The 21,536-nt window shown below is 44.2% G+C and overlaps 1 protein-coding gene across 3 annotated transcripts in view; it reads left to right on the top strand.

Annotated features, from left to right (window-relative positions):
• LOC110513992 (galactose-specific lectin nattectin-like) overlaps positions 1 to 21,536 on the top strand; it is a 60,331-nt gene that overhangs the window by 23,354 nt on the left and 15,441 nt on the right. The window contains exons 1-7 of one of the 3 annotated variants that reach the window (XM_021593171.2): positions 15,884 to 16,197; positions 17,165 to 17,246; positions 17,389 to 17,655; positions 18,155 to 18,249; positions 18,789 to 18,923; positions 19,374 to 19,512; positions 19,663 to 19,936. In XM_021593171.2, coding sequence (XP_021448846.2) covers positions 17,177 to 17,246; positions 17,389 to 17,655; positions 18,155 to 18,249; positions 18,789 to 18,923; positions 19,374 to 19,512; positions 19,663 to 19,730 — 774 coding nt within the window. In that variant the 5' untranslated portion in view covers positions 15,884 to 16,197; positions 17,165 to 17,176 and the 3' untranslated portion in view covers positions 19,731 to 19,936. Of the gene's footprint in view, positions 1 to 15,828; positions 16,198 to 17,164; positions 17,247 to 17,388; positions 17,656 to 18,154; positions 18,250 to 18,788; positions 18,924 to 19,373; positions 19,513 to 19,662; positions 19,937 to 21,536 lie in introns of those variants that run through there. The other 2 variants (XM_036987113.1, XM_036987114.1) reach the window with 2 other exon arrangements.

The raw sequence follows: 21,536 nt of genomic DNA on the forward strand, positions 1-21,536 counted from the left end.
TCCATTTCTATGTATCTGATCGGGCGAAATCCAGATAGATCACGTTAGAAAAACTAGGCCCCAGAGTTGCTCGATCACCTATCATAGGACCATGTAACAGCATAACTCTAGACCGTCCCCTCGCCCATACCCGGGCGCGAACCAGGAACCCTCTGCACACATCAACAACAGTCACCCACGAAGCATCGTTACCCATCGCTCCACAAAAGCCCCGGTCCTTGCAGAGCAAAGGGAAACTACTACTTCAAGGGCTCAGAGCAAGTGACGTCACCGATTGAAACGCTATTTAGCGCGCACCGCTAACTAAGCTAGCCGTTTCACATCCGTTACATGTGTCACCACGTTTCAATAAATACATGTTGTTATTCTTCCTGTAAACAACTAATCTCCCAACCTAGATAGGTTATTAGCAGAATACTGTCAATAAATTGTACAGATATTAATCTGAAAGGTATTTACCCCAAAACTGATCTGGGACCAGGCTAGCACTTCTGACTTCAATGGGACTTCCTGTTTTAATAAAGTTTTTTTTTTAAACGGCCGTTGAGATGCTCGTTTTTTGGTCTGCGGGTGTCTAAGTAAGAAGTTGAACACTTTACAGTGGGATAAATCCTTTAGGGGTGGCACACTTAGTTTCTGGAGGGCCGAGTTTCTGAGGGTTTTCGCTCCTCCCTTATACTTGATTGATCAATTAAGGTCATTGATTAGTTAGGGACTCCTTTCACCTGGTTGTCGAAAGGAAATAGAAAAAATATGCAGACAAAGGACACCAGGAATTAGAGACCCTGCTATAGGAACAGCTTCCCATCAGAGACCCTGCTATAGGAACAGTTCCTTAGAGACTAGAGACCCTGCAATAGGAACAGTTTCCCCTTAGAGACCCTGCTATAGGAACAGCTCCTTAGAGACCCTGCTATAGGAACAGCTCCTTAGAGACTAGAGACCCTGCTATATGAACAGCTCCTTAGAGACCCTGCTATAGGAACAGCTCCTTAGAGACCCTGCTATAGGAACAGCTCCGTAGAGACCCTGCTATAGGAACAGCTCCTTAGAGACCCTGCTATAGGAACAGCTCCTTAGAGACCCTGCTATAGGAACAGCTCCTTAGAGACCCTGCTATAGGAACAGCTCCTTAGAGACCCTGCTATAGGAACAGCTCCTTAGAGACCCTGCAATAGGAACAGTTTCCCCTTATAGACCCTGCTATAGGAACAGCTCCTTAGAGACCCTGCTATAGGAACAGCTCCTTAGAGACTAGAGACCCTGCTATATGAACAGCTCCTTAGAGACCCTGCTATAGGAACAGCTCCTTAGAGACCCTGCTATAGGAACAGCTCCTTAGAGACCCTGCTATAGGAACAGCTCCTTAGAGACCCTGCTATAGGAACAGCTCCTTAGAGACCCTGCTATAGGAACAGCTCCTTAGAGACCCTGCTATAGGAACAGCTCCTTAGAGACTAGAGACCCTGCTATAGGAACAGCTCCTTAGAGACCCTGCTATAGGAACAGCTCCTTAGAGACCCTGCTATAGGAACAGCTCCTTAGAGACTAGAGACCCTGCTATAGGAACAGCTCCTTAGAGACCCTGCTATAGGAACAGCTCCTTAGAGACCCTGCTATGGGAACAGCTCCTTAGAGACTAGAGACCCTGCTATAGGAACAGCTCCGTAGAGACCCTGCTATAGGAACAGCTCCTTAGAGACCCTGCTATAGGAACAGCTCCTTAGAGACCCTGCTATAGGAACAGCTCCTTAGAGACCCTGCTATAGGAACAGCTCCTTAGAGACCCTGCTATAGGAACAGCTCCTTAGAGACCCTGCAATAGGAACAGTTTCCCCTTATAGACCCTGCTATAGGAACAGCTCCTTAGAGACCCTGCTATAGGAACAGCTCCTTAGAGACTAGAGACCCTGCTATATGAACAGCTCCTTAGAGACCCTGCTATAGGAACAGCTCCTTAGAGACCCTGCTATAGGAACAGCTCCTTAGAGACCTTGCTATAGGAACAGCTCCTTAGAGACCCTGCTATAGGAACAGCTCCTTAGAGACCCTGCTATAGGAACAGCTCCTTAGAGACCCTGCTATAGGAACAGCTCCTTAGAGACTAGAGACCCTGCTATAGGAACAGCTCCTTAGAGACCCTGCTATAGGAACAGCTCCTTAGAGACTAGAGACCCTGCTATAGGAACAGCTCCTTAGAGACCCTGCTATAGGAACAGCTCCTTAGAGACCCTGCTATGGGAACAGCTCCTTAGAGACTAGAGACCCTGCTATAGGAACAGCTCCTTAGAGACCCTGCTATAGGAACAGCTCCTTAGAGACTAGAGACCCTGCTATAGGAACAGCTCCTTAGAGACCCTGCTATAGGAACAGCTCCTTAGAGACCCTGCTATAGGAACAGCTTCCCATCAGAGACAATGCTATAGGACCAGCTTCCCATCAGAGACAATGCTATAGGACCAGCTTCCCATCAGAGACCCTGCTATAGGAACAGCTCCTTAGAGACCCTACAATAGGAACAGCTCCTTAGAGACCCTACAATAGGAACAGCTCCTTAGAGACCCTGCTATAGGAACAGCTCCTTAGAGACCCTGCTATAGGAACAGCTCCTTAGAGACTAGAGACCCTGCTATATGAACAGCTCCTTAGAGACCCTGCTATAGGAACAGCATCCCATCAGAGACAATGCTATAGGACCAGCTTCCCATCAGAGACAATGCTATAGGACCAGCTTCCCATCAGAGACCCTGCTATAGGAACAGCTCCTTAGAGACCCTACAATAGGAACAGCTCCTTAGAGACCCTACAATAGGAACAGCTCCTTAGAGACCCTGCTATAGGAACAGCTCCTTAGAGACCCTGCTATAGGAACAGCTCCTTAGAGACCCTGCTATAGGAACAGCTCCTTAGAGACCCTGCTATAGGAACAGCTCCTTAGAGACCCTGCTATAGGACCAGCTCCTTAGAGACCCTGCTATGGGACCAGCTTCCCATCAGAGACCCTGCTATAGGAACAGCTTCCCATCAGAGACCCTGCTATAGGAACAGCTTCCCATCAGAGACCCTGCTATAGGAACAGCTTCCCATCAGAGACCCTGCTATAGGAACAGCTCCTTAGAGACCCTGCTATAGGAACAGCTCCTTAGAGACCCTGCTATAGGAACAGCTCCTTAGAGACTAGAGACCCTGCTATAGGAACAGCTCCTTAGAGACCCTGCTATAGGAACAGCTCCTTAGAGACTAGAGACCCTGCTATAGGAACAGCTCCTTAGAGACCCTGCTATAGGAACAGCTCCTTAGAGACTAGAGACCCTGCTATAGGAACAGCTCCTTAGAGACCCTGCTATAGGAACAGCTCCTTAGAGACTAGAGACCCTGCTATATGAACAGCTCCTTAGAGACCCTGCTATGGGAACAGCTCCTTAGAGACCCTGCTATAGGAACAGCTTCCCATCAGAGACAATGCTATAGGACCAGCTTCCCATCAGAGACAATGCTATAGGACCAGCTTCCCATCAGAGACCCTGCTATAGGAACAGCTCCTTAGAGACCCTACAATAGGAACAGCTCCTTAGAGACCCTACAATAGGAACAGCTCCTTAGAGACCCTGCTATAGGAACAGCTCCTTAGAGACCCTGCTATAGGAACAGCTCCTTAGAGACTAGAGACCCTGCTATATGAACAGCTCCTTAGAGACCCTGCTATAGGAACAGCTCCTTAGAGACCCTGCTATGGGAACAGCTACTTAGAGACTAGAGACCCTGCTATAGGAACAGCTCCTTAGAGACCCTGCTATAGGAACAGCTCCTTAGAGACTAGAGATCCTGCTATAGGAACAGCTCCTTAGAGACCCTGCTATAGGAACAGCTCCTTAGAGACTAGAGACCCTGCTATAGGAACAGCTCCTTAGAGACCCTGCTATAGGAACAGCTCCTTAGAGACCCTGCTATAGGAACAGCTTCCCATCAGAGACCCTGCTATAGGAACAGCTCCTTAGAGACCCTGCTATAGGAACAGCTTCCCATCAGAGACCCTGCTATAGGAACAGCTCCTTAGAGACCCTGCTATAGGAACAGCTCCTTAGAGACCCTGCTATAGGAACAGCTCCTTAGAGACCCTGCTATAGGAACAGCTTCCCATCAGAGACCCTGCTATAGGAACAGCTCCTTAGAGACCCTGCTATAGGAACAGCTCCTTAGAGACCCTGCTATAGGAACAGCTCCTTAGAGACCCTGCTATAGGAACAGCTCCTTAGAGACCCTGCTATAGGAACAGCTCCTTAGAGACTAGATACCCTGCTATAGGAACAGCTCCTTAGAGACTAGAGACCCTGCTATATGAACAGCTCCTTAGAGACCCTGCTATAGGAACAGCTCCTTAGAGACCCTGCTATAGGAACAGCTCCTTAGAGACTAGAGACCCTGCTATAGGAACAGCTCCTTAGAGACCCTGCTATAGGAACAGCTCCTTAGAGACTAGAGACCCTGCTATAGGAACAGCTCCTTAGAGACCCTGCTATAGGAACAGCTCCTTAGAGACTAGAGACCCTGCTATAGGAACAGCTCCTTAGAGACCCTGCTATAGGAACAGCTCCTTAGAGACTAGAGACCCTGCTATAGGAACAGCTCCTTAGAGACTAGAGACCCTGCTATAGGAACAGCTCCTTAGAGACCAATGCTATGGGACCAGCTCCTTAGAGACCCTACAATAGGAACAGCTCCTTAGAGACCCTGCTATAGGAACAGCTCCTTAGAGACCCTACAATAGGAACAGCTCCTTAGAGACCCTACAATAGGAACAGCTCCTTAGAGACCCTACAATAGGAACAGCTCCTTAGAGACCCTACAATAGGAACAGCTCCTTAGAGACCCTGCTATAGGAACAGCTCCTTAGAGACCCTGCTATAGGAACAGCTCCTTAGAGACCCTACAATAGGAACAGCTCCTTAGAGACCCTACAATAGGAACAGCTCCTTAGAGACCCTACAATAGGAACAGCTCCTTAGAGACCCTACAATAGGAACAGCTCCTTAGAGACCCTGCTATAGGAACAGCTCCTTAGAGACCCTGCTATAGGAACGGCTTCCCATCAGAGACAATGCTATGGGAACAGCTTCCCATTAGAGACCCTGCTATAGGAACGGCTTCCCATCAGAGACAATGCTATGGGAACAGCTTCCCATTAGAGACAATGCTATGGGAACAGCTCCTTAAAGACCCTGCTATAGGAACAGCTTCCCATCAGAGACAATGCTATGGGAACAGCTTCCCATTAGAGACAATGCTATGGGAACAGTTTCCCCTTAGAGACAATGCTATGGGAACAGTTTCCCCTTAGAGACAATGCTATGGGAACAGTTTCCCCTTAGAGACAATGCTATGGGAACAGTTTCCCCTTAGAGACAATGCTATGGGAACAGATTCCCCTTAGAGACAATGCTATGGGAACAGCTTCCCCTTAGAGACAATGCTATGGGAACAGCTCCTTAGAGACTAGAGACCCTACAATAGGAACAGCTCCTTCGAGACCCTGCTATAGGAACAGCTCCTTAGAGACTAGAGACCCTGCTATAGGAACAGTTCCTTAGAGACCCTGCTATAGGAACAGCTCCTTAGAGACCCTGCTATAGGAACAGCTTCCCATCAGAGACCCTGCTATAGGAACAGCTCCTTAGAGACCCTGCTATAGGAACAGCTCCTTAGAGACCCTGCTATGGGAACAGCTCCTTAGAGACTAGAGACCCTGCTATAGGAACAGCTCCTTAGAGACCCTGCTATAGGAACAGCTCCTTAGAGACTAGAGACCCTGCTATAGGAACAGCTCCTTAGAGACCCTGCTATAGGAACAGCTCCTTAGAGACTAGAGACCCTGCTATAGGAACAGCTCCTTAGAGACCCTGCTATAGGAACAGCTCCTTAGAGACCCTGCTATAGGAACAGCTTCCCATCAGAGACCCTGCTATAGGAACAGCTCCTTAGAGACCCTGCTATAGGAACAGCTTCCCATCAGAGACCCTGCTATAGGAACAGCTCCTTAGAGACCCTGCTATAGGAACAGCTCCTTAGAGACCCTGCTATAGGAACAGCTCCTTAGAGACCCTGCTATAGGAACAGCTTCCCATCAGAGACACTGCTATAGGAACAGCTCCTTAGAGACCCTGCTATAGGAACAGCTCCTTAGAGACCCTGCTATAGGAACAGCTCCTTAGAGACCCTGCTATAGGAACAGCTCCTTAGAGACCCTGCTATAGGAACAGCTCCTTAGAGACTAGAGACCCTGCTATAGGAACAGCTCCTTAGAGACCCTGCTATAGGAACAGCTCCTTAGAGACTAGAGACCCTGCTATAGGAACAGCTCCTTAGAGACTAGAGACCCTGCTATATGAACAGCTCCTTAGAGACCCTGCTATAGGAACAGCTCCTTAGAGACCCTGCTATAGGAACAGCTCCTTAGAGACTAGAGACCCTGCTATAGGAACAGCTCCTTAGAGACCCTGCTATAGGAACAGCTCCTTAGAGACTAGAGACCCTGCTATAGGAACAGCTCCTTAGAGACCCTGCTATAGGAACAGCTCCTTAGAGACTAGAGACCCTGCTATAGGAACAGCTCCTTAGAGACCCTGCTATAGGAACAGCTCCTTAGAGACTAGAGACCCTGCTATAGGAACAGCTCCTTAGAGACTAGAGACCCTGCTATAGGAACAGCTCCTTAGAGACCAATGCTATGGGACCAGCTCCTTAGAGACCCTACAATAGGAACAGCTCCTTAGAGACCCTGCTATAGGAACAGCTCCTTAGAGACCCTACAATAGGAACAGCTCCTTAGAGACCCTACAATAGGAACAGCTCCTTAGAGACCCTACAATAGGAACAGCTCCTTAGAGACCCTACAATAGGAACAGCTCCTTAGAGACCCTGCTATAGGAACAGCTCCTTAGAGACCCTGCTATAGGAACAGCTCCTTAGAGACCCTACAATAGGAACAGCTCCTTAGAGACCCTACAATAGGAACAGCTCCTTAGAGACCCTACAATAGGAACAGCTCCTTAGAGACCCTACAATAGGAACAGCTCCTTAGAGACCCTGCTATAGGAACAGCTCCTTAGAGACCCTGCTATAGGAACGGCTTCCCATCAGAGACAATGCTATGGGAACAGCTTCCCATTAGAGACCCTGCTATAGGAACGGCTTCCCATCAGAGACAATGCTATGGGAACAGCTTCCCATTAGAGACAATGCTATGGGAACAGCTCCTTAGAGACCCTGCTATAGGAACAGCTTCCCATCAGAGACAATGCTATGGGAACAGCTTCCCATTAGAGACAATGCTATGGGAACAGTTTCCCCTTAGAGACAATGCTATGGGAACAGTTTCCCCTTAGAGACAATGCTATGGGAACAGTTTCCCCTTAGAGACAATGCTATGGGAACAGTTTCCCCTTAGAGACAATGCTATGGGAACAGATTCCCCTTAGAGACAATGCTATGGGAACAGCTTCCCCTTAGAGACAATGCTATGGGAACAGCTCCTTAGAGACTAGAGACCCTACAATAGGAACAGCTCCTTCGAGACCCTGCTATAGGAACAGCTCCTTAGAGACTAGAGACCCTGCTATAGGAACAGTTCCTTAGAGACCCTGCTATAGGAACAGCTCCTTAGAAACCCTGCTATAGGAACAGTTCCTTATAGACCCTGCTATAGGAACAGCTCCTTAGAGACCCTACAATAGGAACAGCTCCTTAGAGACTAGAGACCCTGCTATAGGAACAGCTCCTTAGAGACCCTACAATAGGAACAGCTCCTTAGAGACCCTGCTATAGGAACAGCTCCTTAGAGACCCTACAATAGGAACAGCTCCTTAGAGACTAGAGACCCTGCTATAGGAACAGCTCCTTAGAGACCCTGCTATAGGAACAGTTCCTTAGAGACCCTGCTATAGGAACAGCTCCTTAGAGACTAGAGACCCTACAATAGGAACAGCGCCTTAGAGACCCTGCTATAGGAGCAGCTCCTTAGAAACCCTGCTATAGGAGCAGCTCCTTAGAGACCCTGCTATAGGAACAGCTCCTTAGAGACCCTGCAATAGGAACAGCTCCTTAGAGACTAGAGACCCTGCTATAGGAACAGCTCCTTAGAGACTAGAGACCCTGCTATAGGAACAGCTCCTTAGAGACTCTACAATATGAACAGCTCCTTAGAGACCCTGCTATAGGAACAGCTCCTTAGAGACCCTGCTATAGGAACAGCTCCTTAGAGACCCTGCTATAGGAACAGCTCCTTAGAGACTAGAGACCCTGCTATAGGAACAGCTCCTTAGAGACTAGAGACCCTGCTATATGAACAGCTCCTTAGAGACCCTGCTATAGGAACAGCTCCTTAGAGACCCTGCTGTAGGAACAGCTCCTTAGAGACTAGAGACCCTGCTATAGGAACAACTCCTTAGAGACCCTGCTATAGGAACAGCTCCTTAGAGACTAGAGACCCTGCTATAGGAACAGCTCCTTAGAGACCCTGCTATAGGAACAGCTCCTTAGAGACTAGAGACCCTGCTATAGGAACAGCTCCTTAGAGACCCTGCTATAGGAACAGCTCCTTAGAGACCCTGCTATAGGAACAGCTCTTTAGAGACCCTGCTATAGGAACAGCTCCTTAGAGACCTTGCAATAGGAACAGCTCCTTAGAGACCCTACAATAGGAACAGCTCCTTAGAGACCCTACAATAGGAACAGCTCCTTAGAGACTAGAGACCCTGCTATAGGAACAGCTCCTTAGAGACCTTGCAAGAGGAACAGCTCCTTAGAGACCCTGCTATAGGAACAGCTCCTTAGAGACCCTGCTATAGGAACAGCTTTTTAGAGACCAGCTTCCCCTTGCATCTCTCTGAGCTTAACACTAGCTAGTTAGCAGTGTGAAATGTTTTATTTATTTCACCTTTATTTAACCAGGTAGGCAAGTTGAGAACAAGTTCTCATTAACAATTGCGACCTGGCCAAGATAAAGCAAAGCAGTTCGGCAGATACAACGACACAGAGTTACACATGGAGTAAAACAAACATACAGTCAATAATACAGTATAAACAAGTCTATATACAATGTGAGCAAATGAGGTGAGAAGGGAGGTAAAGGCAAAAAAGGCCATGGTGGCAAGGTAAATACAATATAGCAAGTAAAACACTGGAATGGTAGTTTTGCAATGGGAGAATGTGCAAAGTAGAAATAAAAATAATGGGGTGCAAAGGAGCAAAATAAATAAATAAATTAAATACAGTTGAGAAAGAGGTAGTTGTTTGGGCTAAATTATAGGTGGGCTATGTACAGGTGCAGTAATCTGTGAGCTGCTCTGACAGTTGGTGCTTAAAGCTAGTGAGGGAGATAAGTGTTTCCAGTTTCAGAGATTTTTGTAGTTCATTCCAGTCATTGGCAGCAGAGAACTGGAAAGAGAGGCGGCCAAAGAAAGAATTGGTTTTGGGGGTGACTAGAGAGATATACCTGCTGGAGCGTGTGCTACAGGTGGGAGATGCTATGGTGACCAGCGAGCTGAGATAAGGGGGGACTTTACCTAGCAGGGTCTTGCAGATGACATGGAGCCAGTGGGTTTGGCGACGAGTATGAAGCGAGGGCCAGCCAACGAGAGCGTACAGGTCGCAATGGTGGGTAGTATATGGGGCTTTGGTGACAAAACGGATTGCACTGTGATAGACTGCATCCAATTTGTTGACTAGCCAGTTAGCGGTGTGAAATGACTAGCCAGTTAGCGGTGTGAAATGACTAGCCAGTTAGCGGTGTGAAATGACTAGCCAGTTAGCGGTGTGAAATAACTAGCTAGTTAGCGGTGTGAAATGACTAGCCAGTTAGCGGTGTGAAATGACTAGCCAGTTAGCGGTGTGAAATGACTAGCCAGTTAGCGGTGTGAAATGACTAGCCAGTTAGCGGTGTGAAATGACTAGCCAGTTAGCGGTGTGAAATGACTAGCCAGTTAGCGGTGTGAAATTACTAGCTAGTTAGCGGTGTGAAATGACTAGCCAGTTAGCGGTGTGAAATGACTAGCCAGTTAGCGGTGTGAAATGACTAGCCAGTTAGCGGTGTGCTAGTAGCATTCAATCGGTGACGTCACTCGCTCTGAGACCTAGTTGTTTCCTTTACTCCACATGGGGAGCGATAGACAGGTAATTCTTTGTGGGTGATAGTTGCTGATGAGTTCAAAGGATCCCTGGTTTGAGCCCAGGTTGGGCAATGAAGCAGTACTGTTACACTAGAACAGTTTGGTTTGGTGAGCATGTACTGCCACCTTGTGGTCATTCATTAGTCCTACACACACTGTTGCTTCTACTGGTTTAAATTGAACCTTTCTTTAACTAGGCAAGTCAGTTAATTAAGAGTTTACTCCCTGTGTAACTCTGTGTTGTCTGTTCACACTGCAATGCTTTATCTTGGCCAGGTCGCAGTTGCAAATGAGAACTTGTTCTCAACAAGCCTACCTGGTTAAATAAAGGTGAAATAAAATAAAGAACTAATTCTTATTTACAATGACTGCCTATACCGGCCAAACTCGGACGATACTGGAACAATTGCGTGCCGCCTTATGGGACTCCCAATCACGGCCGGTTGCAATACAGCCTGGAGTGTCTGTAGTGACGCCTCTAGCACTGAGCTGAATGAAGTGCCTTAGACCGCTGCGCTACTCGGGAGTCACATTTAATGACAGACTAGTTTTTTGGTATAGTTGACCGAAAAGCGATCTATTGCAGCCAACTCAAGCCACTGCGGTAGCTTAGACTACTCGTTTGATTGGGGTATTTTATCAACGCACAGTAGTGATGCCAGAAGAATCTGTTTACATTGCAGTCGGCAGCTTTCCATCTTTATCTAGAGAGAACGGTACGTGACGAGAACATTCTAATCACACTTCCTTATGACATTCAAAACAAAATGAACCTAGAACAAATTAAATAAAGACATGGCTCCCTAATCCCTACATGGCTCCCTAATCCCTACATAGTGCACCACTTTTCACTGAAACCTATAGGCCCCAGGTATAAGTAGTGCGCTATATACAGAGCCATTTTGGGCTACATGGCAGCCCGCTGATGTCCAGGGAATTGGAAGAATGGGCACAATTCTCAGAACAATTATTCAGTACATTTAACAACCTAAAATGAACAGTTTAAAACACATGAAGGGTAAGCTACTATCAAAAGCGCACAGTCGTGAATGTTTGAGTCATTTCAGTCAGACATATCAGAAGAAGCTATGTAAACGTTGCAGTCAACTGCTTCATGTTTACTGTAAAGGACGTTTGTGGTACATGTGTGGCGAGTACCGCTTCCCTCCCGATTCCGCTGAAACTCTAACCCTAACCCAGCTCTGCCTACCTAAACACAACGTGACCCGTCCGTTCTCCTGAAGAGTCTCTACCCCCGTCGCGCCCTTAGCCTTCTTCAACTAGGGGCAACACGTCAGGCCGAGGAAGGAGTTTCAAAAGCTACTCATCTGCTATATAACATTTATATGTACTATTTATTTCCCTTAACTAAATATTACTCTCATCACCTGGTTTATTATTAGGCAATGACCCACCTTTGTGACCCAAATAAATCAAGTTCTACATCAAGTTCTACAGTACATTTTCCCCAGTCTCCCTGTGACAGAGTTTTATCAACAGCTAACATATATTAGTAGTATAGGGTTTTGTGTATAGTTGTATTAGTAGTATAGGGCTGTGTGTGTAGTTGTATTAGTAATTTAGGGCTGTATGTGTAGTTGTATTAGTACTTTAGGGCTGTGTGTGTAGTTGTATTAGTAGTATGTGTAGTTGTATTAGTAGTATGGGGCTGTGTGTGTAGTTGTATTAGTAATTTAGGGCTGTGTGTGTAGTTGTATTAGTAGTATATGTAGTTGTATTAGTAGTATGGGGCTGTGTGTGTAGTTGTATTAGTAGTATGGGGCTGTGTGTGTAGTTGTATTAGTAATTTAGGGCTGTGTGTGTAGTTGTATTAGTAGAATGTGTAGTTGTATTAGTAGCATGGGGCTGTATGTGTAGTTGTATTAGTAGTATATGTAGTTGTATTAGTAGCATCGGGCTGTGTGTGTAGTTGTATTAGTAGTATGGGGCTGTGTGTGTAGTTGTATTAGTAGAATGTGTAGTTGTATTAGTAGCATGGGGCTGTATGTGTAGTTGTATTAGTAGTATATGTAGTTGTATTAGTAGCATCGGGCTGTGTGTGTAGTTGTATTAGTAGCATGGGGCTGTGTTTGTAGTTGTATTAGTAGTGTTATTGTGTCACCTTAATAACGATGTTGTGTTTGTCCTCTTTAACTCTATCTAGGTTACGATGAGTAAACAATCCCAATTGTTTCAGAAAGTTTGATGTGATAGTTTTGTTGTCATCAGGTCGTCCTCAAGGCTGGAACATCGGGTCCTGTGCTCCAAGGGAATGGAGACCTCAGAACCAAAACAATGAGGTCCTTGATCCCATTGCAGTTAGATACCCCTCTTCAGGCTTGACATTGAAATGATTGAACATGTCTGGTGTAATATGACTTTTGATTGCATTCAGTACTTATGAACTGCAATACACTCACTGAACATCTTGGTCCTTATTCACGAAGAGTCTCAGAGTAGAAGATCTGGGCCCTTATTCACAAAGAGTCTCAGAGTAGAAGATCTGGGCCCTTATTCACAAAGAGTCTCAGAGTAGAAGATCTTGGCCCTTATTCACAAAGAGTCTCAGAGTATGTGATCTGGGCCCTTATTTACCTTCGCCTCTTCCGGAGACCATTGAGGAGTTGCAAATATAAGCCAAGGGACAAAACGGGGTAAAAAAAAACAATAAGCTTGTGGAAAACAACCCTGACACACCTGGTCATAGTCTGGCCTGGTTAGCGGGAGGCCGCTTGGAAATTCTTTTTTTTTTAAATAACTTGCCAATTTATTAATCACTACATTTAGCAAACATTAGATAGTCAATCCAGAGATTCTTACCTTTGCCTCGATTCAGCAGTCTCGTCCAGATCATCATGGTATTTGTAGTTATTTATGATAGCCTCATTAGCAGCTAATTAGCATAATTAGCATAAAGTCACCTTGTCAAAGAGGGATTTACATGGTTATCAAAATGTTATGTAAGCCTACATGAATAAATAAAGGTGAATTATTTTTTTTACATAAAATAATGAAACAGCCTTTATTTTAAGTGTTTCTAAAATCCCCTATGGCGAAAAATGTATGGTGGAAAAATTATAAAAATTATAATTATAAAATTATATTAATTATAATTATAAAATTATATTAATTATTTCCCTGTTCGACCGCTAGGTCTTATGGGTATTATGACTCATACTGTGGTACTCTATGGAACGCTGTCGTTTGCCTTGAAGAGGCAGGTGCAGTGTGTTCTGTGTGGTGCATAGGTTGGGTTTATCAAATTTACACGTCGCAAAAAAGTCTACAGCATTATCGCACAAAATGCCACGCAGCATCATCTGGATATGTCAGCAACAAAAGTTCAACATTCACCTTCTGCGACCATTTCTGTCAAACCGTCTACACATAAATCCCATTTAAGCAACACACATAAAGCAACGCAGCTTCCATTGGAAATTAATGTATTTGAGGTGTGCAGAAACGCAATGACCTGACGCCGCCGTTGTGATCGAGTCATTATGCACCAAACGTTATTCATAGACGGCTTTAAATAAATATTGGCAGGTGAATGTTGAACTTTTGTTGAGCACATACTGTGTACCATATTGCGCAATGAAGCGGTAGGTGTGATCAAGGAGTTGCACAAACGCGACTTCCTGTCGTTTTTTTCTTCATGAGGCTACAATGCACCTATTTCCATGTTTTACACAAAATACTTTTGTCGACATGTTCGTACAAACTTTGTGGTCAGTATTGCAAACGTAATAACGATTTAATGTTCTTCTTAGCTGCTGAGTTACATGCAACTATTTACTCTCGCCAAGATATTAGCATATATGGCAAAACTATGGCGCCGGGCGATACAAAACGATCCCGCCCCAGTGTCAGACTCTTTTCACCGGTATTCATAGTTGCTCGGCCGCCTGAAACTTTAGGGAGCCCAGAGGTGTAACACAAACAAGCAGTCTAATTAGCGATGACATGTCCTTTATTCATCGTCACTACAAACATTGGCTAAGCTGTGCAGGAGTCAGTCAAGTAGTGGTATCTTTTCAGGAACTAAGATTGTGACAGCAACTATAAAGATGACCCAAAACATCATCACAAAACAAAAAGGGGCCAAAGTTTGTTCAACTGCAGTATCAGTTACGACAGACAGATAGATAGGTTGTAGCCCTCAGAATATATACACTGCTCAAAAAATATAAAGGGAACACTAAAATAACACATCCTAGATCTGAATGAATGAAATATTCTTATTAAATACTTTTTTCTTTACATAGTTGAATGTGCTGACGACAAAATCACACAAAAATTATCAATGGAAATCAAATGTATCAACCCATGGAGGTCTGGATTTGGAGTCACACTCAAAATTAAAGTGGAAAACCACACTAGCTAACATTAAGGTTAGGGTTGGGGGAAGGGTTAGCTAACATTAAGGTTAGGGTTGGGGGAAGGGTTAGCTAACATTAAGGTTAGGGTTGGGGGAAGGGTTAGCTAACATGCTAATTAGTTGTAAAGTAGAAACAAAGGGTTAGGTTTAGTAGCTAATTAGCTAAAATTGTCCATGATGAGATTTGAACAAGCAACAGTTGGGTTGTTAGACATTCGCGTTATACGCCCCAACCATGCACTACAACTAACCACTCTCCTTTGGTTTTGGGCCTAGTGTACTATTTACTGTATGTTACGTCTAGTCACTGAGACCAGGCTGCAACTACAAAAGGAAAACATCAAATGACCCCCTGGGAAAGAGAGAACATCGCTCAGAGATGCACAAAAACGATAACATTCAAAATGGGTGAAACTTTCCTTTAGAAAACGATCAAATCTGTGAGCTAACTTGGGACAAATAAAATACTGCAGCATGGTCAATTCATAACGCACGAGGAAGAATTATATTACATTATATAGAAAATGATGTTGTTCCATAGAATAAGTTTCTATTGGGAAGTGACAGATGCTATCTACTGTGTGACCACAAGTTGTCAAAGTGAGTGATAATTCCTACTTGTTATATTGGGCTCCATGTTTAGACTTCAAAGACAACTTTGGTAGTGTTATTAACCTTACAATATCTGGTATCTTGTAGGCTATAGAATTATAGAGGAGGGATGTTTCTCTAAACCTGGGTCAGTAGGGCTCAAACAAGCTTGTTTCTCTAAACCTGAGGCAGTAGGGCCCAAACAAGCTTGTTTCTCTAAACATCAGGCAGTAGGGCCCAAACAAGCTTGTTTCTCTGAACCTCTGTGACTTCATTTGCCGCTACAGAATCACAGTGTTCAGAGACTACAGTAGATATCAGGGTCCTCTGTCCTTGTTCCTCCAGTCTGGCGTCAATCACTATCAACGGATTGGAGTTTAACCCATAACATTCTGATTCAATTCTAGTGACCATCAACCCAAATGTCACAAACAGAACAGTGGAAATCGTGGGTATTACGATTAAATATGATGAATATTGTTTTAATCTCTAAAATGATTATGCACTTTATTAATTTTAAATATTCCCGGTACAAAGTAAATTCAGGAAGTTTAAATTTAAATTCCATTTCAACTTAAAGGATAATAGAGAGAGATAGAAAAATAGAGGGAGGGGTCTGACTGGATGGGTCCTTAAAAAGGAGAGGAGGGAGAGGAAGAACTCAACTCACAGGCAGGACAGAGAGAGAGAGAGACTAGAACTCAACTCACAGGCAGGACAGACAGAGAGAGAGAGACTAGAAGTCAACTCACAGGCAGGACAGACAGAGAGAGAGACTAGAACTCAACTCACAGGCAGGACAGAGAGAGAGAGAGAGAGAGAGAGAGACTAGAACTCAACTCACAGGCAGGACAGACAGAGAGAGAGAGAGAGAGAAAGACTAGAAGTCAACTCACAGGCAGGACAGACAGAGAGAGAGAGAGAGACTAGAAGTCAACTCACAGGCAGGACAGACAGAGAGAGAGAGACTAGAAGTCAACTTACAGGCAGGACAGAGAGAGAGAAAATAGTGAAAACCTTTGAAGATCTCTGAAGAAGTGAAGCTACAACTAAAGACTTCAGAAGGTGAGATTTCAACATCTGTTCATCTAATACTGTACTTGAGTGCACCTCAAATATAACCATGTTTTTCCTTTGTAGAGCACTACTTTAGACAAGGGCCCTGGTTATATGTAGCTCTGGTCAAAAGTAGTGCACTACATAGGGAAACTCGGTACTAGGGACACAAATGGGTGAACGTTTTGGACCGAGTTTAGGAACTGCTGTGCTAAGGAATTCAAGGAATACTAATTACAGTAGATTAGCCTAGTACACATGAATATGTACTCACAGATTGGGGTCCCCAGGACCGAGTTTGGAAAACGCTGCCTTGTCAAGTAAATCACCAAGCCGTTCATTAGTTGAATCTGCTCTGATCGCACTGGAATACATCTGTGGAACGGCGGGAGGTTCCAAAAGGGTTCTTCTTCCCCATAGGACAACCCTTTGAAGATCCATTTTTGGTTCCAGGTAGAACCCTTTTGGTTCCAGGTAGAACCCTTTTGGTTCCAGGTAGAACCCTTTTGGTTCCAGGTAGAATGGCTGGATGGTTCCAGGTAGAACCCTTTTGGTTCCAGGTAGAATGGCTGGATGGTTCCAGGTAGAACCTTTTTGGTTCCAGGTAGAACCCTTTTGGTTCCAGGTAGAATGGCTGGATGGTTCCAGGTAGAACCCTTTTGGTTCCAGGTAGAATGGCTGGATGGTTCCAGGTAGAACCTTTTTGGTTCCAGGTAGAACCCTTTTGGTTCCAGGTAGAATGGCTGGATGTACTTTGAGAGGTCTTTGAAACACTGCACTCCCCTACACTCTGAAGTACTCACTGAATTTGTCTTGACGGCTTCTCTCTTTGTCCCTCTCTCTGTCTCTGTCTCTCTCTCTTTGTCTCTCTCTCTCTATGTCTCTCTCTCTCTCTTTGTTTCTGTCTCTCTCTCTCTCTCTCTCTCTCTTTGTTTCTGTCTGTCTCTCTCTCTCTCTCTCTCTCTCTCTCTCTCAGGAGACAATCACCATGGCGATGTTGACCACTCTTCTGCTTCTCAGCGCTGTCTTTGCTCTGGGAGATGCAAGGCGTAGCAGAGGTATTCTGACCGAAGGTTTTGTTGACCTGTACCTTTTAATTTCTATCATGGAATCTGTAATGCTGATTGAATAAATCCCCAAGACTTTTAACAAGCACGTGTCTCAATATTCCCTCTCTCTGTGTCTCTCTTTTTGTTGTAGGGGATCGGCATAATCACTGTGACTCGGAGGAAATCATTCCTCCTCCGAAAGATCCGTACGACTCAGAGGAAAACAGTTCTCCTTCGGAGGAACACATTCCTCCTCCGAAAGATTGGTCTGATTCAAAGGAACACTTTCATCCTCCGAAAGATCGGTCTGATTCAAAGGAACACATTCATCCTCCGAAAGATCGGTCTGATTCAAAGGAACACATTCATCCTCCGAAAGATCGGTCTGATTCAGAAGAAAACATTCCTCCCCGGAAAGGTGAGAAACATATTATGTATAAACAACCTGATCTGCAAACTGCGGTGAAATGACAGTTTATGTTAGAAAACAAGCGTGTAGAGAATCATTGTACTAATCTAAACTGCTATGAAATATATTTTCAATAACCACAAATATTAAAATATTATATATAAAATATTGTTTAGCTGTTTGAAGTGTACAAAACCAAAAGTAAAAGACACAAACACAAAATGTTATAACGGATAGCGCACATAGATCTACCGCTTCTTAGACTGGCTTTCAATGAGAATTACAGATCTATGACACACATTTCTATGTGAATTTGGTCATGTTGCCCGAAAAGGTACATTTCAAAGTGAATCGGTTATTTTTCCACAACACACGGTTAGCCGCGGTGTGTTGCTCAGCAACGTCACAGCTGGAACGCACTGTTGACGGATCAGATTGTCTGGTGGGAACAAACCATTTCATAATGTAATTTAATATGATCTCTCTATGATCTCTCTCCCCCTTACAGAGTGGCATCACAGAGTCTGCCCAAACGGCTGGCACAGATATAAGACACACTGCTATCACTACGTCCCCTTCATGACCACATGGCCAGAGGCAGAGGTACCTGGATGTCTGCTGTACATAATTGAGATGATCTGTGTGCATGATGTTAAGTATTGGTGGTTTAATGAGAGATCAGCAGGTTAGAATCTGGTAGCAGTGATGGAATTGAAGGATTTTGGACACTGGCCAGCCGGGTTAGTAGACAGCAATTTCTACTAGCCAGGATCCAAAATGTGCCATGGGATAATGGAAAAACAATAATTGACCTGCATATTATGCTAGTTGGAACCATTTTCTAGAAGCCTGGTCTGAAAAGCACTATAGTTGGCTAGAGGGGATGCTATTTCCATCCCTGTCTGGGGGTCATACAGGGTTGCAGTTGACTCTGTAGGTTTAGTCTGTGTTCAACAGGGTTGAGAAACTATATCATGACTAAACTCCCCTCTCTGCCGACCCCTCACTCTCTCTCTCTCTCTGTCTCTCTCTCTCTCTGTCTCTCTCTCACTTCTTCTCTCCCCCCTCTCTCTCTCTCTCTCTCTCTCTCTCTCTCTCTCTCTCTCTCTCTTTCTCTCTTTCTCCCCTCTGTCTCTCTCCAGAGGAAATGTTTGCACTTGGGAGGTAACCTGGCGTCAGTGCACAGCCTTCCCCAGTATCGTTTCCTTCAGTCTGTCATCAGGAAGAGTACCAGGAAAGTCCAGCGTACCTGGATAGGAGCCAACGACGCCATCAAGGTCAGAAGCACCGTCTGTTCAACACTCCTGAAAACATATAGGATGCATTGACTACAGAACCTTAACCCACAAATTCTGAATGCTGCCCTCTACCCTATTGAAGTTAACCTAGGGTCTGTGGGATGCTTAACATATAGGATGCATTGATTCTTTATGAATAGAACCTATAAAGGCCTGGTTTAACCCACAGATCCGTTTGTTTTCAAAGCTTGTTACCTAATATTACAAACACTGTCTAGTTTCAAGCCATGGTTACATCATGCTTATCTCATAGATGGTCAGTCCTGGTATCCATAACTCTGTCTAGGAATCTGAGTGGTTACATTTCTCCTGACCCATCCCTCAGCTTTTTACCCAATTCCCAGATTGCCTCTTTAAAGACAGTAACTACAGTGTGTATATATAGTGTTTACTGTCTGCTAGTGATGCATCGTCCTGTGTGCTCTGTAGGAGGGTCTCTGGCTGTGGAGCGACGGGTCCAGGTTTAACTACCAGAACTGGGGCCCGGGTCAACCCTCTAACTATAACCATGGTGTTATTAAGGATAACACGAACGGCCGGGAGCATTGCATGGAGATGAACTATGGAGGTACAATCCTGTCACCAGACTAGTCTCCTGCTCAATATACATCAAACATTTGGATATTAGTAAAATACATCTTAAAGGGAATTTGTTCCTTAGCTACATATTTATAAAACTAAAATAACACCTACCTCTCTGTGTTTCTCTCGTTCCCAGCTTCTCGCTGCCAGAACGATGCCCCTTGCTGGTTTACATTTCCCTTCCTGTGTTGCAGAAAGTTGTGATGTCCACATTTTGGGAGAGACGACGTTGGAGAAGCTCTCTAAAGATGAGATTGTTTTAAATAAAGGCACCATCTGCAATGTTACCTTTTGTTCAGTGGTCACTTATAAAAAACAAAACACCAGCTGGATCCAACTATTAAACTCTGTAGTGTGAATTAAATAACATCTTTGGTAAAATAAACTTTAAACAGCTTCTCACTTTTTAACACGTTTGGTTATCGTCATTATTTTCTACATTTTCAAAGTCAAATCAGAGATGACCAATTGATGTTAATCATCATCATCATCATCATCATCATCATCATCATCATCATCATCATCATCACTACCTTCTTCATGTTTAAAGGTCAATGAGGGGCTGAAAGAATATTGATTCATGACGTTTTTCAAATTTCTTACACACATTTTGTACACCTGTAAAATCGTGTCAGATATCCTATAGGATGTAAGTTAGATTTAGAATAGGGTCAGGGTTAATGGTTTAATGTACTGAACATTAGTGGTTCTATGAGCAAATACTGCCACCTGGTGGTCATTCATCAGTCCTAAAAACACTCACACAAACACACACACACACACACACACACACACACTACTGTTGCTGGTATTCAATGACAGAATAGTGGTCTGCTATAGTTGACAGAAAGGAGGAGAGGAGTAGCGTGGAGAGGTAAGCAACACCAGTAAAATAGTATGTATTAGAATGAATGAAGAGAAGTTGATATTTCAGCTGGAGCCTCGTCTACAGCTATTATTATATTACAGCCAACTCAGAGAGTCTGTAGTAGATTAGCACACTGGTTTTCCTTTCTCCTCCTGGAATTTAATTGTAGAAATACAGTTGATAGAATTGCAATAAAAAACATCACACTGATCAGAAATACAGTGTAGATTAATGTTGTAAATGACTGCCAGCATCTCGGGGTCGCCTCTTCACTGTTGACTTTGAGACTGGTGTTTTTGCAGGTACTATTTAATGAAGCTGGTTGAGGACTTGTGAGGTGTCTGTTTCTCAAACTAGACACTCTAATGTTACTTGTCTTCTTGATCAGTTGTGCACCGGGGCCTCCCACTCCTCTTTCTATTCTGGTTAGAGCCAATTTGCGCTGTTCTGTGATGGGAGTAGTACACAGCATTGTACGAGATCTTAAGTTTCTTGTCAATTTCTCACATGGAATAGCCTTCATTTCTCAGAACAAGAATAGACCGACGAGTTTCAGAAGAAAGGTCTTTGTTTCTGGTTATTTTGAGCCTATAATTGAACTCACAAATGCTGATGCTCCAGATACTCAACTAGTCTAAAGAAGGCCAGGTGTGCTAACATAATTGCAAAAGGGTTTTCAATTGATCAATTAGCCTTTCAAAATGATAAACTTGGATTAGCTAACACAACGTGCCATTGGAACACAGGAGTGATGGTTGCTGATAATGGGCCTCTCTACTCCTATGTAGATATTCCATAAAAAAATCAGCTGTTTCCAGCTACAATAGTCATTTACAACACTAACAATGTCTACACTGTATTTCTGATCAATTTGATGTTATTTTAACCTGTTGAGTGTAGGGGGCAGTATTTTGATGTTTGGATGAACCCAAATGAAACTGCCTATTTCTCAGGCCCAGAAACTAGAATATGCATATAATGTCAGATTGGGATAGAAAACACTCTACAGTTTCCAAAACGGTCAAAATATTGTCTGTAAGTATAACAGAACTGATATTGCAGGTGAAAACCTGAGAAAAATCCAAAGAGGAAGTGCCTTCTATTTTGAAAGCTCCCTGTTCCATTGCATGCCTTCCCTCCAT

The sequence above is a fragment of the Oncorhynchus mykiss genome, chromosome 9 (assembly GCF_013265735.2).
Source record: "Oncorhynchus mykiss isolate Arlee chromosome 9, USDA_OmykA_1.1, whole genome shotgun sequence".
In the NCBI taxonomy this organism is placed as follows: Eukaryota; Metazoa; Chordata; class Actinopteri; order Salmoniformes; family Salmonidae; genus Oncorhynchus; species Oncorhynchus mykiss.